Source organism: Dendrobates tinctorius, unplaced genomic scaffold (assembly GCF_039654945.1).
Source record: "Dendrobates tinctorius isolate UK_male_01 unplaced genomic scaffold, ASM3965494v1 ptg000019l, whole genome shotgun sequence".
Taxonomy (NCBI): domain Eukaryota; kingdom Metazoa; phylum Chordata; class Amphibia; order Anura; family Dendrobatidae; genus Dendrobates; species Dendrobates tinctorius.
Genome location: NW_027361687.1, coordinates 69,323,285 through 69,336,216, shown reverse-complemented (window position 1 = coordinate 69,336,216; position 12,932 = coordinate 69,323,285). Strand labels below are relative to the sequence as shown.

At 45.0% G+C, this 12,932-nt stretch overlaps 1 protein-coding gene across 5 annotated transcripts in view; it reads left to right on the top strand.

The window, feature by feature from the left end:
- SETDB1 (SET domain bifurcated histone lysine methyltransferase 1) overlaps nucleotides 1-12,393 on the top strand; it is a 78,554-nt gene extending 66,161 nt beyond the window's left edge. For all 5 annotated transcript variants that reach the window (XM_073567206.1, XM_073567200.1, XM_073567201.1 and 2 more), the window contains 7 exons: nucleotides 6,094-6,629; nucleotides 9,038-9,066; nucleotides 9,156-9,282; nucleotides 9,372-9,519; nucleotides 10,012-10,226; nucleotides 10,654-10,742; nucleotides 12,054-12,393. In XM_073567206.1, the coding sequence (XP_073423307.1) occupies nucleotides 6,094-6,629; nucleotides 9,038-9,066; nucleotides 9,156-9,282; nucleotides 9,372-9,519; nucleotides 10,012-10,226; nucleotides 10,654-10,742; nucleotides 12,054-12,171 (1,262 nt within the window). In that variant the 3' untranslated portion in view covers nucleotides 12,172-12,393. The remainder of the gene's footprint in view (nucleotides 1-6,093; nucleotides 6,630-9,037; nucleotides 9,067-9,155; nucleotides 9,283-9,371; nucleotides 9,520-10,011; nucleotides 10,227-10,653; nucleotides 10,743-12,053) is intronic.
- The last annotated feature ends 539 nt before the right edge of the window (nucleotides 12,394-12,932 follow it).

Below are 12,932 nucleotides of genomic sequence, written 5' to 3'. Positions count from 1 at the left end.
GCCCTTACGGGCCGTTGTTATGGTTGAGTTCTCATATTGTTCTTGGAGCTCGTACATAGTGGCCTTCTTACAGGCATGGTTATGTTGTTTCTGTTATGTTCCTCCTAATGCTTTTGCACAAAACTGGAGAAGGCTGACGCCGTCCAGGGGTGTATACTGCAGAGGAGGAGCCATAATCTTTTTCAGATTATGCATAGTGTCACCTCCTAGTGGACAGCAGCATAACACCCATGGTTCTGTGTCCCCCAATTAGAGGCTAAGAGAAAGAGAGATTTTTACGGTGAGTACACAAAAATCTCCTTATTAAATGAAAAGTAGTTATGAAGCCATTATTCCACTGCCATCACTATAAATTCTTGTGTGGCAGCTGGACATTTGCTACAACTTCAAATGTCTTTGTAGAGCCATACATGCTTTATAATGCCGGATACTTGGATACAGACTAACAACATCACAACTAAGCCATATATATCTTCTAGGCCACTCTACTATTCAATGGCAGATTTATGGAGGAATAAAGATGTTATAATCCGGCGGGAGGATAAAGGGGGTTGCTATAGTTTTAATAAATGCGGAGTCGTATGAAATATTAAACTTGTTGAAAGATCCAAAAATTTACCTGGAATTAAGCTGTCATCCAAAGGGAAAAAGTAAAATTAAATTGACCGCCTTTGAGTAATAAATCTAATCTATGGGAGTAGTTAATTAAAAAAAGTAGAAAAACTTAAGGTATAATGTCAACTAAAGCCTACTTTTCATTCACTACTAAAATTTCATAACGAAATCTTACCTCCCCCACTAAGACCAATTGTAGCTGGGATTGGTAGTCTGAAAGAACCCCTTAGTTCTTGGATGGACAGGCATCTTCAACCCTTGGTGAGAAGTCTACTTATTGAAGATATACTAAGCATGTCATTACTACTTTGGATGGCAGTGTGGCCTAGAGGATGTATATGTCTTAGTTGTGATGTTGTTAATCTGTATCCAAGTATCCAGCATGATAAAGCATGTATGGCTCTACTGAGACATTTGAAGTTGTAGCAAATGTCCAGCTGCCACACAAGAATTTATAGTGATGGCAGTGGAATAATGGCTTCATAACTACTTCTCATTTAATAATATATTTTTCCTTCAGAAACAAGGTGCCCCCTATGGGCGCAGGCTGCTCACCTTCCTTAGCGTATATCTGTCATATTGGGAATACTTGTATATGTTTTCAGATGCTAATCCCTTCTCCTCCCATAACAGGTGGATGGGGCGTTTCATTGATGACCTCCTCCTAATATAGGAGGGGGATTCCATCTTAGCAGTAGAATTTCTCAGTTATCTGAATAACAATGACATGAATCTAAGATTTACTTTAGATGTACAATTGAATGTGGTCAATTTTTGGGACACTTTAAATAATAACCAAGACATAATTATTAGTTTCTCCTTATAGAAAAAAAATGTGTCTCCAAATTCTACATTGTTAGCCACTTCTTGTCACTCCAAACAGGTGATCAATAAATATACCTGTGGGAGAAATGATCCGTATGAAGAGAAATACATCTATGAAGCAGGATTGCAACAGAACTAAAGCAAATGAAGGAGAGATTGGAGGACAGACAATATCCTAAATGGATGCTCGCACGGGCATCTGACATTGTAGAAAATATTCCCAGATGTGACATTTTGAAAAATAAAAATATTAAAAAAGTGGAGGTAGGAATAAGGGAGTGTAATATTTATTTTACTACAACATACAATCCCCAATTCCAGCAAATTAAGAAAAGAAGGATTTTTGGTACTCACTGTAAAATCTCTTTCTTGGAGCCTTCATTGGGGGACACAATGACTCCCCTTTGGAGGTCGCGGTCAGGTGCTGGCAGCTCACCGTGAGAGGCGGTCAGAGCATTGGTGGCTGTAGATGGCTGTGGAAGTCGTTCTAAGACCTGGACCAGGGACTGGGATACCACTTTAGTCAGGTCTGCGACCGACTGAGACATTGCAATGGCCAACTCTAGTTGAGGGGGAGTGCTCTCATCCCGGGAATCGGTGTGCTCCTGTGGGGCAGACATGGTGGAGGTACTGCAGGACGGGCAGAGAGGTGACGACTGACCTGACGTCCACTTTTTCTTACAGCGTGCACAGGGGTAATGAGTTACGGTGGGCCTAGCGAGGGGAGCCCTTGTGGAGTTGGGCATATGTAGAGAGTAACACTCTCTAGTGAGGTAAAGATACTGCAAGGGAGCGAGTAACGCTCTCTGGTGAGGTAAAGATACTGAAGGGGAACGCTATAAGGTGGCCCAGGGAGAGGACAGAGCCTACCCTTTATCAGCGATCCGCAGCAAGCAGGAGCGTGACTGTGTCCCCTGCATAGTAAGTCCATGTGCTGCCAGGGCAGTGCACGAGGTGCTGGGAAGCGATATGATGCTGGAGCAGTGAAGGACCTTAGCGGTGGGCGTGGCTAGAACCCGATTGGCATGATAGGCTGTTGTCAGAAAAAAAGGCAGTGTTACATAACAGAGCGCCCCCAATTGGCTGGGCTGAGGAGATGGGCGTGCCTCATGCGGACATCCAGGCCTGACTATGAAGGAAAAATAAGTGCCAAAAAAGCGTGCTGAACAGGGAAAACCCCTGTGTGAAAGTGAAGCCACCTATGCCGGCGCTTGACAGGAAAAGCGCTATGCACTAGGGAGAAGCCGATACCCCAGAGAGGAGGCGGGTCGGTGATAGCGGTGGGGACACCACAGGGCCCGGGCGCTGAGTGAACTATGAAGCTGCTATTAATAAAGTGCGCGGTCATGAGGGGTTGTGGTACCGTAGACTTCTATGTGGAGCGTCCGTCTTCCTTTCCAGCTTGGTATATAATGAGGCATACCGCAGGGACCCCTGGATAGAGAGGGTCGCTGGAAGACAATATCCTCCTTCCCGCACTGTCCCTACAGTGCAGAAGACAAAGTCAACCCCTTCAGCGAAGGGGGGAAGTCACCGCCGATGACCACAGTCTTCCTTTAAGCCCTCTCCGGAGAAAGGGGTGAGGAGGGGAATCAGCAAGGTCTAGCCACCGGTCATCGCTCAGGAGCACCCGTGAGGGTGGTAGGGGATAGAGTCCTGCCTGCAGCCTGAGAGATGCGATGTGGGCGACGCCTCAGCTAGCTCAGCCGCATAATATGGGAAGGCAGGGTGAGAATTTACACCCTGTTTCCCCAAAGCTGTATCTGAAAAAGAAATGGAAAAAGATCAATAAAAAAACAACAAAACCTGAAAAGAAAAAGGTTAGTTGCGGATCCAGGTCCGCCTCCTAAAGACACTAAGCACAAACTGAGGTACTTGGTGCCAGTCGGTGGGTGTATACTGCCGAGGGAGGAGCTACTTTTCTTATTTTGCATAGTGTCAGCCTCCTAGCAGCAGCAGCATACACCCATGGTTACCTGTGTCCCCCAATGAAGCGATAAAGAAATTATTAATAAGCATTTACCTATTTTATACCAAGAAGAGAAACTCAAAGGTATTCTATCCAATCCAATCAGATTTTCCGGTAGGAGGGCGCCCACTTTGGGAAATATTGTATCCCTGAGCTTATACATTAATAATGCTGAATTACAGTCTACATGGCTCTATTGAATATGGTTTTATAAATGTGGTCATAATATCTGTAATTGCTGCAAACACATTGAGAACGCCGCAACATTTACTGCAACAGTAACAGGTAAAACTTATCCAATCAAAACTTTTATTAATTGTTATCGCACATGTTATCTATTTGATTACTTGTAAAATGTGTCCGTTCCAATATGTTGGATGTACAACGAACACATTGAGAATGCAGTGAGCAAATTATCTAATAAATGCTCAGCTGCCTCCAGACAGTTCAGTCACAAACACAATGGCGATACTACAATCCTGCATTCTTACAGCTATAGAAAAAATCAAGAAACCTTTGAGAGGGAGGAGATTGACATAGGATACTTTTACATCTAGAAGCTTCGTGGATATTTGAATTAAATACTAAAATCCCGCATGGATTAAATATCAAACATGGTTTAATATATCATTATTAATATTGCAAACTAAAATTGTGATGATTATTTGTATAAATTATTTCTATGTAATATGTTTTACATTAGAGGGGAGGGGGAAGAGTAAAGGAAAAAGGAATGTTTTTTAATTTTTTTTTTTTCTTTTTCTTCCCTTCCACCTGATATGATGTTTGGTTAACTGATTTCCATTGAGCTCTACAGCATGAATTAAACTCCAAGATATTGAATTGAGAATGGAAAAAAGGATAAACTGTTAAGCCAAAAGTAGAAAAATATATGGATCATCTAAACGTTATTATAATTTTCAATGGATTAACTTTGTTATAATTAATTTGTACCATGTATTATATGTATCTTCAAAGTTTCACTTGTATAAGTAAGAACTTGATGACATGTCGTTGGTGGTTCTATACCACCACATGTCTGCACAGGATATGACTTAAAAAGCTATTTAGTGTTAAAATAGTATGCAAAGAATAAGGATTAAATTATAAAACGCGAATGCTAGGTTTGCACATTTTTTCGGCCCATGTACTCTGGTGCGACTTTTTAATTCTTCAATAAAGAATTCTGAATCTTAGAAAAATAGCCAGCATGTTGTATATTTCTACAAATGGTTTCCTTGCGTGGCATCCACTGAGAAGGTGAGCTGATATTTTTTTTAACTACTTAGCTGAAGTTCATTAGTGAGAAGACGAGCAGAGATGCAGCAGAAAGATAGAAAATATTCAGGATTGAGAGTCCTCAGTGGTTGATACCTTTTAATGGCTAACTGAAAAGATGGTAACACATTGCAAGCTTTCCAGACTGCTCAGGTCTCTTCATCAGGCTGGACGAATACAAAATCTGAAGTCACATATTTATGCACAACACAGCACAGAAATAATGCAATAGATAAGACAAGTGACGTGAAGCAGAACTATCAATATGGGAGAGGGAGAAACATAAATATAAACATTGGACCAGTTCATAGATAAGGAGTCCGGATGTTTTATGGTCCTCTGATTGGGGTCTAGTTCTGTCATTGTCTCATCACAAGACAGAACTAGACCCCAATCAGAGGACCATAAAACATCCGGACTCCTTATCTATGAACTGGTCCAATGTTTATATTTATGTTTCTCCCTCTCCCATATTGATTTTTCTGCTTCACGTCACTTGTCTTATCTATTGCATTTTTTCTAGGCTGTATTGTGCATAAATATGTGACTTCAGATTTTGTATTCGTCTAGCCTGATGAAGAGACCTGAGTAGTCTCGAAAGCTTGCAATGTGTTACCATCTTTTCAGTTAGCCATTAAAAGGTATCAACCACTGAGGACTCTCAATTCTGAATATTTTTCTATCTACTGGCTAACACGGTACAAAGATATACATCTTTCCTGTAGCAGAAAGATAGCGATTTATCAAAACTACAGCAGGAAGCCCAACTAGTGACTCAGAATCAGCCATTTTGCTTAGGCCTGTTTCACACATCATTTTTTTTGTCAGTTAAAAGCCGCCAAAATGGCTGAAAGCGGATCCGTTGTTAACTGATGTGAACGGATGCCACCGGACCGTTTTTTTTTGTTTTTTTTTTACGGATCCGCCGAATGAAGAATTTTAAAGGAACCGCTGCCCGGGAAGGAGAGAGAGAGCGAGCGAGACTGCCCGGGAAGGAGAGAGAGAGAATTTTTTGCGCCACAAATGATTTCAGGGTTAAATTTGTGCCTGACTTCATTCCTCCGGGCATGTGCACTATACAAATGCACGGATAGACATCCGTCAAGATCCGCCGGTAATGCAAATCAATGGGGAAAAAACGGATCTGCCAAAAAAATGGCGGATCCGTTTTTTTGCAAAAACGGTGGATTTTGACTGATGGTCAAAAACGGAAGTGTGAAACAGGCCTTAGTGTGCCAAGTCTTCAAGCAGTGTCAAAAGAGGCCATAAGGTGATATTTATTGTAAAATAAGAAAAATCTATAGTGGTCAGAGAAATCTCAAGGGTGTTCAGTGGCTGTATGATTAGTGACACCAGAAGGAGCCATTTTCTATGTGAAGTGATTTTCGCGATCTGTCTTCCTGCAGGTAAAATCCTGACAGATGACTTTGCAGACAAGGAAGGTCTAGAGATGGGTGACGAGTACTTTGCCAACTTGGACCACATCGAGAGCGTGGAGAACTACAAAGAAGGGTACGAGAGCGAAGTGAAGTCGTCCTCCGACAGCAGTGGTGTAGACATCAAGGAGGATGGAGAAGACAACAGTGACCAGGACGACCACGAGGAATCAAATGACAGCTCGGATGACAACTTTGGCAAGAACGAGGACCTCACCAACAGTTCTGTGTGGCGGAGCTACGCCACGCGCCGGCAAACCAGAGGTCAGAAGGAAAACGGGACGTCTGAGTCGGCCTCGAAAGACTCTGCTTTAGTCCGACAAGCCAGCCAAGAGGAAAACACGGACTGCAAGCTGCCGGAGGAGACCTCCAAAAATAAGGTGGCTTCTTGGCTGAGCTCTAACACAATGACGGACACGTGCATGGACTCCGATAGCCGGTCGTCTCTCAAACTGGGAGACGCGTCCGATGCGGAGAAACTGCCAAAGAAAGATGAGCGCGGAAAGGTGAGGAGCATGTGTTGTTTGGAGTGGTTTCACAAAAATAACACCCATACCCACCCGGGCAAGTTTCATTTGTTCCTTTATGCTGAGACTAGAATAGGACTCTAGACAAGTCGATGCTGCCCCCCCTCCCACCTGGTCAGATTTTGAGCCCACGTTTTGCAAAGCAGTAATTTATTAAAACTGCTCAGTGCCAGCGACATGTGGAAATGATCACTTTTCCTCCTGATGGAATGAGAATCTGATAGCTATGCAGTAAACAATGGTAACAGTGCCACAAGCCAGTTAAAGGGGCATCTACTACTTACCAGCCATATTCTTGCCACCATAATTCCATTAGTGTTTGCCTCTTTAATTATAGGGAGCAGGGTAATGGGATTCCTAGTCTAGTACGTTTGCTAATGTGTAGATGGAAGTTGCTCTACTTTTCTCCTAGAAGACGGGTCTGCAGGATGTGAAATATGACTAATTTTAAAACCACACCCTAATAGCGCTTAAATGTAAAGATCTGCCCCTGCCCAATATCTGAGTGAGAGTAGAGGGTCCACCCCTGCTATTCTGGGGCATCTGGCACATCTTGTTAAAACTCCCCCAAGGAGTCTTTATTCCAATAACATCCATGGACGTTTTCAGATTTGCTGTCAAATCTGTTTGCCTCATCAAGTTGGACAGATCGATTGTCTAACTCTGAACCCCTAAATTGCAGACCAAAATGCTGTGGATTTGTGTGTCTGGTGGGGTTGCCCCACTGTCTGTTGACTTCCGGTGAACAGAGTACATGCCTGTCATTGGTGGATATCCAGGATTTGCAGACTTCCACATCCTGACAGTGCTTGGCTGTCTAGGATTGCCATCATCAAATTTGTCCGAACCACAGACCCCTGGATCCAGTCTGTCATTATAGCCCTCCTTTACCCTCTGGAGGATCGTAAACTATCCCTTTCTGGCCAATGTGGCGATCAAGTTTGTTTGTAGACTGACTAGTTAGGTTTTTTCAAAAGGACCCCGCAAACCTTTTCAGTTTGGTCTTCTACAAATAACTGGACACCTGAGTCCTCTTCGGTTTAGTCTTTTGCTATTAACTGTGGAAACTCTGATCCTCTTAGGCTTGGACATCAATTGGTTGGGTTTTCTGGGAATAACTCTGAACACCTGGGTCCTTTTGGTTGGGTTATAAGTTGGTTACGTCTTCTGCGAATAACTCTGGACACCTGCGTCCTTTTTGTTGAGTCATGGAATAACTCTGGACACCTGTGTCCTCATTGGTTGGGTTTTCTGAGAATAACTCTGGTCCTCTCCTGTTGAGTCTTGAATTGGTTGGGTCTTCTGGATTAACTCTGTGGACAACTGGCAAAACATCATTGTTGTAACTGTCTAAATTTTGCCAAGACTTCTTCAGCCAAGACTGGGTCAACTAAATAGACTGGACCATTCATCCAGCTGTCTTCAAGTTTTCAGATGACATGGACTTCTTGGTTTTCAGCTGGATCACCGGCTACCCGGCTGTTCACTGAGCCCAAGACCCTTATACAAGAGGCATGGATGTGCTCATCTTTCTAGGGAACTAGTTTGCCCCCTTAACCTTCTTTTCTCCAAGAACGCTGACAGGGCATGCATGCAATCGTCCTACATGTCTGTTTTGGCTTCAAGGACTTGGTACATCAATGCTTCTGGGCAACTTCCTCCAACTAGGGACTGATCTAGCTCAGACCCCTCTTTCACCCGAATCTAGCCTAGCAGTCCTTGTACGGCTGTTAGACACAATGAAGTTTGCGAATTTTCTGAGCTGCTGATAGTGCAGGGGTCCCCACCCTGTAGCTTGGGAGCCATATGTATGGCTCGCGGCTGTCTGCCAGATTGGTGCATTAGCACCAGGTGCAGCAAACTGCTATTAAAAGCACATCTCTAGATGGTGACTTTTGTGTGTAGCCCTGCACAAAAGAGCAGATCTAAATGGGGGTAAGGAAGGAAACCCTGGAGCTCGGCGTACTGCCTTGGGTGATTTATGTGGAGAAGCTTTAGCTATCATTATGATGGCAATAGGGGACTCTGCGTGCCACTACTGTGAGTTGGGCTGGGGCTGGGTATGGCTCGTGACACACTCAAGGTCAAAAAGGTTGGGGAACTCTTTGGAGGGGGTACCATCTCAAGGGTCAGGTGTTCAGCCCCCTCTCATGGTCCCATCCTTGTCTTAGATAGTAAGCTGTCTAATCTTAGAGACTGTTAGCGGGATATATAAGGTGTCCTGCAGGCTTGTGACTCCAACTGTACATGCCAGGCTTACAGAATATCGTTCTCGACAGCACATGCACGATGACTGACTTTTAAGCAAAAATCATTTGAGGGAACATCACTAATGAAAAATGCCAGGTACACTACTAATGTTCCCTTTATTCTCTGTTGTCACACAGGATGTGGATGAAGTCGGCAAGGCTGCTGGGTAGGTGCAGAAGGAAGCGTCCGACATAGTGAAGACATTCTTTATACCTGGCATCATAGTCTTCTCACAGTTTCCTTTTCCTCTTTTAGGCATGGAGAAAGTAACCGGGTATACGGCTACAACCCGAGCCCAGTGCACCCTCAGGGCGTCAGGAGGCCAGTCAGCAAGACCTCCATGCACCAGAACCGGCGCCAATCCAACACACAGACTAACGATGTAAGCAGATGCCAGGGTCATGATGAGGAGGGTCTTCCTTCTCCAGATGCTGAGACTTCATTATTTTTTTTATCTCCTTTTTCTTTTAGGAGGTCCTGACCTTATCCAGCAGCTCGGAGAGCGGCGGAAGTAAGAAACCAGCCGCCCAGACGAACGCTAACGACAGCGACGACATCCAGACCATCTCCTCTGGCTCCGATGTGGATGAGGATAAGAAGAATGTCTCCTTCAGCAAAGGTAGACCCCTGTCGACTGTGGACCTCTAATTCTTCCTGTCCATGACTATTATACATCATTGTGCCAGTGCTAACTGTGTTAGGCTAGGTTCACATAGCATTATGGCAGTCTGTTTAACGGATTGCGTTACAAAGCGGCTTTACCGCAATGTAACGCATCCGTTAACACACCCATAGACTGCCATAACGTAGCGCATCGCTAACGCATGTCGTAATCTGCATGCGTTGGCGATGTGCCGTCATGCTGTGACGGACATTCGGACGCGGTCTGCAGGGTTCGAGGGTCCGTCACGGCTAGCGCAGTTGGAGCAGCTACGCTAACGCGATCAGAAAACAGAGTGGCGTTAGCGCAGTCCGTTTAACGCATGCGTTGAACGAACTGCCATAATGCTATGTGAACCTGGCCTTTCAACACCGGTTCCTCCAGAGCTGAGCTCTAATCGCTGCTGCTTGAGTGGGAACTTTTAGTTCATGTTCTATCCAATGTCTCCAGGCGGACCGGTGGTAAAGCGACAAGTTGCAGTAAAATCCACCCGAGGATTTGCCCTGAAATCTACTTACGGTATCACAGTCAAGGCCAACATGGCGTCAGCTGACCGGGGCGAGGGAGGAGGCGGACGCAGGGCAACCCGCCAGTTCTATGATGGGGAGGAGTCTTGTTACATCATTGATGCCAAATTAGAAGGAAACTTGGGTCGATACTTAAATGTAAGTTGTCTTACGTGTTGCCGACTTTTATTATTTAAAGGGCTAGTCCCAAGCTAAGAAGTAATCACCTATCCCGTTCTTTTCGGGTTCGACCACTGAAACCTTCAGCAATCCCGAGAACAAGCCCCATGTGCATGTAGCGGCAGATATGGCTGAACGCCTCCTGCGATGATCACTCGCTGCTGTATTTACTCTCTTCAACGCTAGGGATCAGGGGGGGGTTCAGTTTTCAAACAGTGTTTGGGATAATTTCCTCGCTTGAGAATACCCATTTAGCTTATTTGGGCTGCATTTACTGCCTTACTGGATAAGACCGTGGAGGCTGAAGGATGGCGCCGTGTGGAAAGCTCTGCTGTCTGCCCTACGCGTGTGAGAATACTCCTATCCTCCAGCAGCCCCTCACACGACCCTTTCTGTCCTATTCCAGCACAGCTGCAGTCCTAACCTGTTTGTCCAGAATGTGTTTGTGGACACTCACGACCTGCGCTTCCCCTGGGTGGCCTTCTTCGCCAGCAAGTAAGTAATCCGCTTAACATTCCTGCGCGTCCACATTTATTATGTGTCGTGTTGTGTGTGCGGAGACTGGGACCATCCTGTGCCCTATACATGGTGCTGTGTCTTCCTGTAGATTCACACCCGGTCATTGGCTATCGAAGGGGAGGCATATTATATTTCACATGCCCAATCCTTTCCCCAGTGCAGATTAGTAGCCACAGGACACATTTGCCAATGGTTATTCTTGGCCCATAAGCTGCGTCTTGTGAGATCGGCTTCAGATTAGGGAGCTTGCTTCCATATTGATTTGCTTCTTTTGGCTCTAGAAAAACAGATCACATGATGTTTATCTCGGCTTTGCTTAAGGGATTGTTGTCTTTTTAAAGGGGTAATATTGCAAAAGTGCGTGTTTAAAACCAGGGACTTTGCAATTTACCTCCCCTTTAATGCGATTGCTTACTTCTTAGTGCTGACGTTACCGGCCACCTCTGCAGTCTTTTCAGCAGTAGCCAGGCACTGGCTGGATCTGGCCTGCTCTTTTCCATACCCGCAGCCAATGTTGCACCATTAGAGCGTGCCGTTTGACTGGTGGCCTAGTGTTGGTGTCACTTCTGACTTATCTTCAAGAGCCCCTGCTTGATTAATAGATTAGATAATTCCCTTTATGTTAACAATGCACCCTGGCACTGATAGGGTGAAAAATGTTCCTTTATCGGGTGCTATGATGGGGTGTCTTGTCCTGTCCATTACGGTTGTGTATGTGAACCACTTCTATAAGCATATGTGCAGACTATCAGGAATTGGCAGCGCTTTGGAAGCAGCGCCGGGCCGCTGCCGTCTATTGAACACAGGTGACTCCTATGTGGTGACTGAACTGTGAGGATTCATCTCGTCCAATACATTGTATAGGTGACATTTGTGTTGCGGAGACTCTCGTCTCTGCAAGATAAATAGATATGCTGCAATTTAGAGAGACCTTTAGAGAGCATGTCCGTCTCCGCAAGGAAGCCGCAGGTGTCTGTGGACACACAGTCAACATGGGATTTCTTGAAATCCCATCCACTATGCTTTAACATCTGGATGCTGCAGGTTTGACACTGCACAAGTACGCTGCATCCGTCCTGCAGCTTTTTCTTTTTTGGTCCCCCTTGGGGTAAGTGCACACAGTCAGAAGAGGGGGAAAAATGCACCGTCACTTTATATTGTCCAGGTAGTACCCAAACATACACCCTACCTCTGACCACACTGCTAGAAAGCAGCCATTGTGCGGTGTGCATGGACCCATGGCTTCTGCTTTCTTATAGCTAACCTGTCTTATTTGTGCTCTGCTAGGAGGATACGAGCGGGTACCGAGCTCACCTGGGACTACAACTATGAGGTGGGCAGCGTAGAAGGCAAGAAGCTGCTGTGCTGCTGCGGATCCACCGAGTGCAGGGGCCGTCTGCTTTAACACCCTCATGCCAAACTTCTAATACTGGTGCTGAAGACAGATCCCCCTCTCCTGACTCCACATCACACAAGTGTTTCCCAGACTCCTCTGCGTCCCTGCAATACTGCCTCCCCAGCCCTGGGAATGAGGATGAGGAGAGGTGACCTCTCAGTCTTTATTTCTCCTTAGGTTTGGTTTATATATATTTTTTTCATGTGCAGATAATAAAAGTTAGTGTTATTATGACGGTATCATTTAATAGCCGGAAAGGGTTCCCTGGTTAGGATCCTCACTTTTTTTTTTCTTAATCTCCTTACCAAGTGTTGCAGAATAGTGGCGGCTTGGGGTCCTGAGACCACCACCGAGCTGCGTGTGACCCATATCGATTCAGCCTGTTCATGTTAAAGCAGGAGTTGTTTAAGTGGATGGGGAGCAGGAACAGGTTGAAAAGGGGTACATAAAAGCTGAAAGACTTAGTATGGGTGAGGATGTTAGAAAAGGAATGAATGGAGCAGTGGCAGCAATTAGATATTTGAGGTCTTCACGGTACAATCTCTTGTAACCTTCCTTGCAAGACACTGCAGCTTAAACCCATGGTTCTCCTTGGTCCACTATTATGCAACAGCAAAGAGAGGATTTTGGGTACTCACAGTAAAATAACCACTCTTTTTTTTTTTTTTTTTGTAGGCAGAAAATGGTCTGCCACCTCATGTCAGCAATTCATGGACTTCTGTGTCCCCCAATGAAGAAAACAAGCTGTCTGTCTGTATTGCAGTACACTG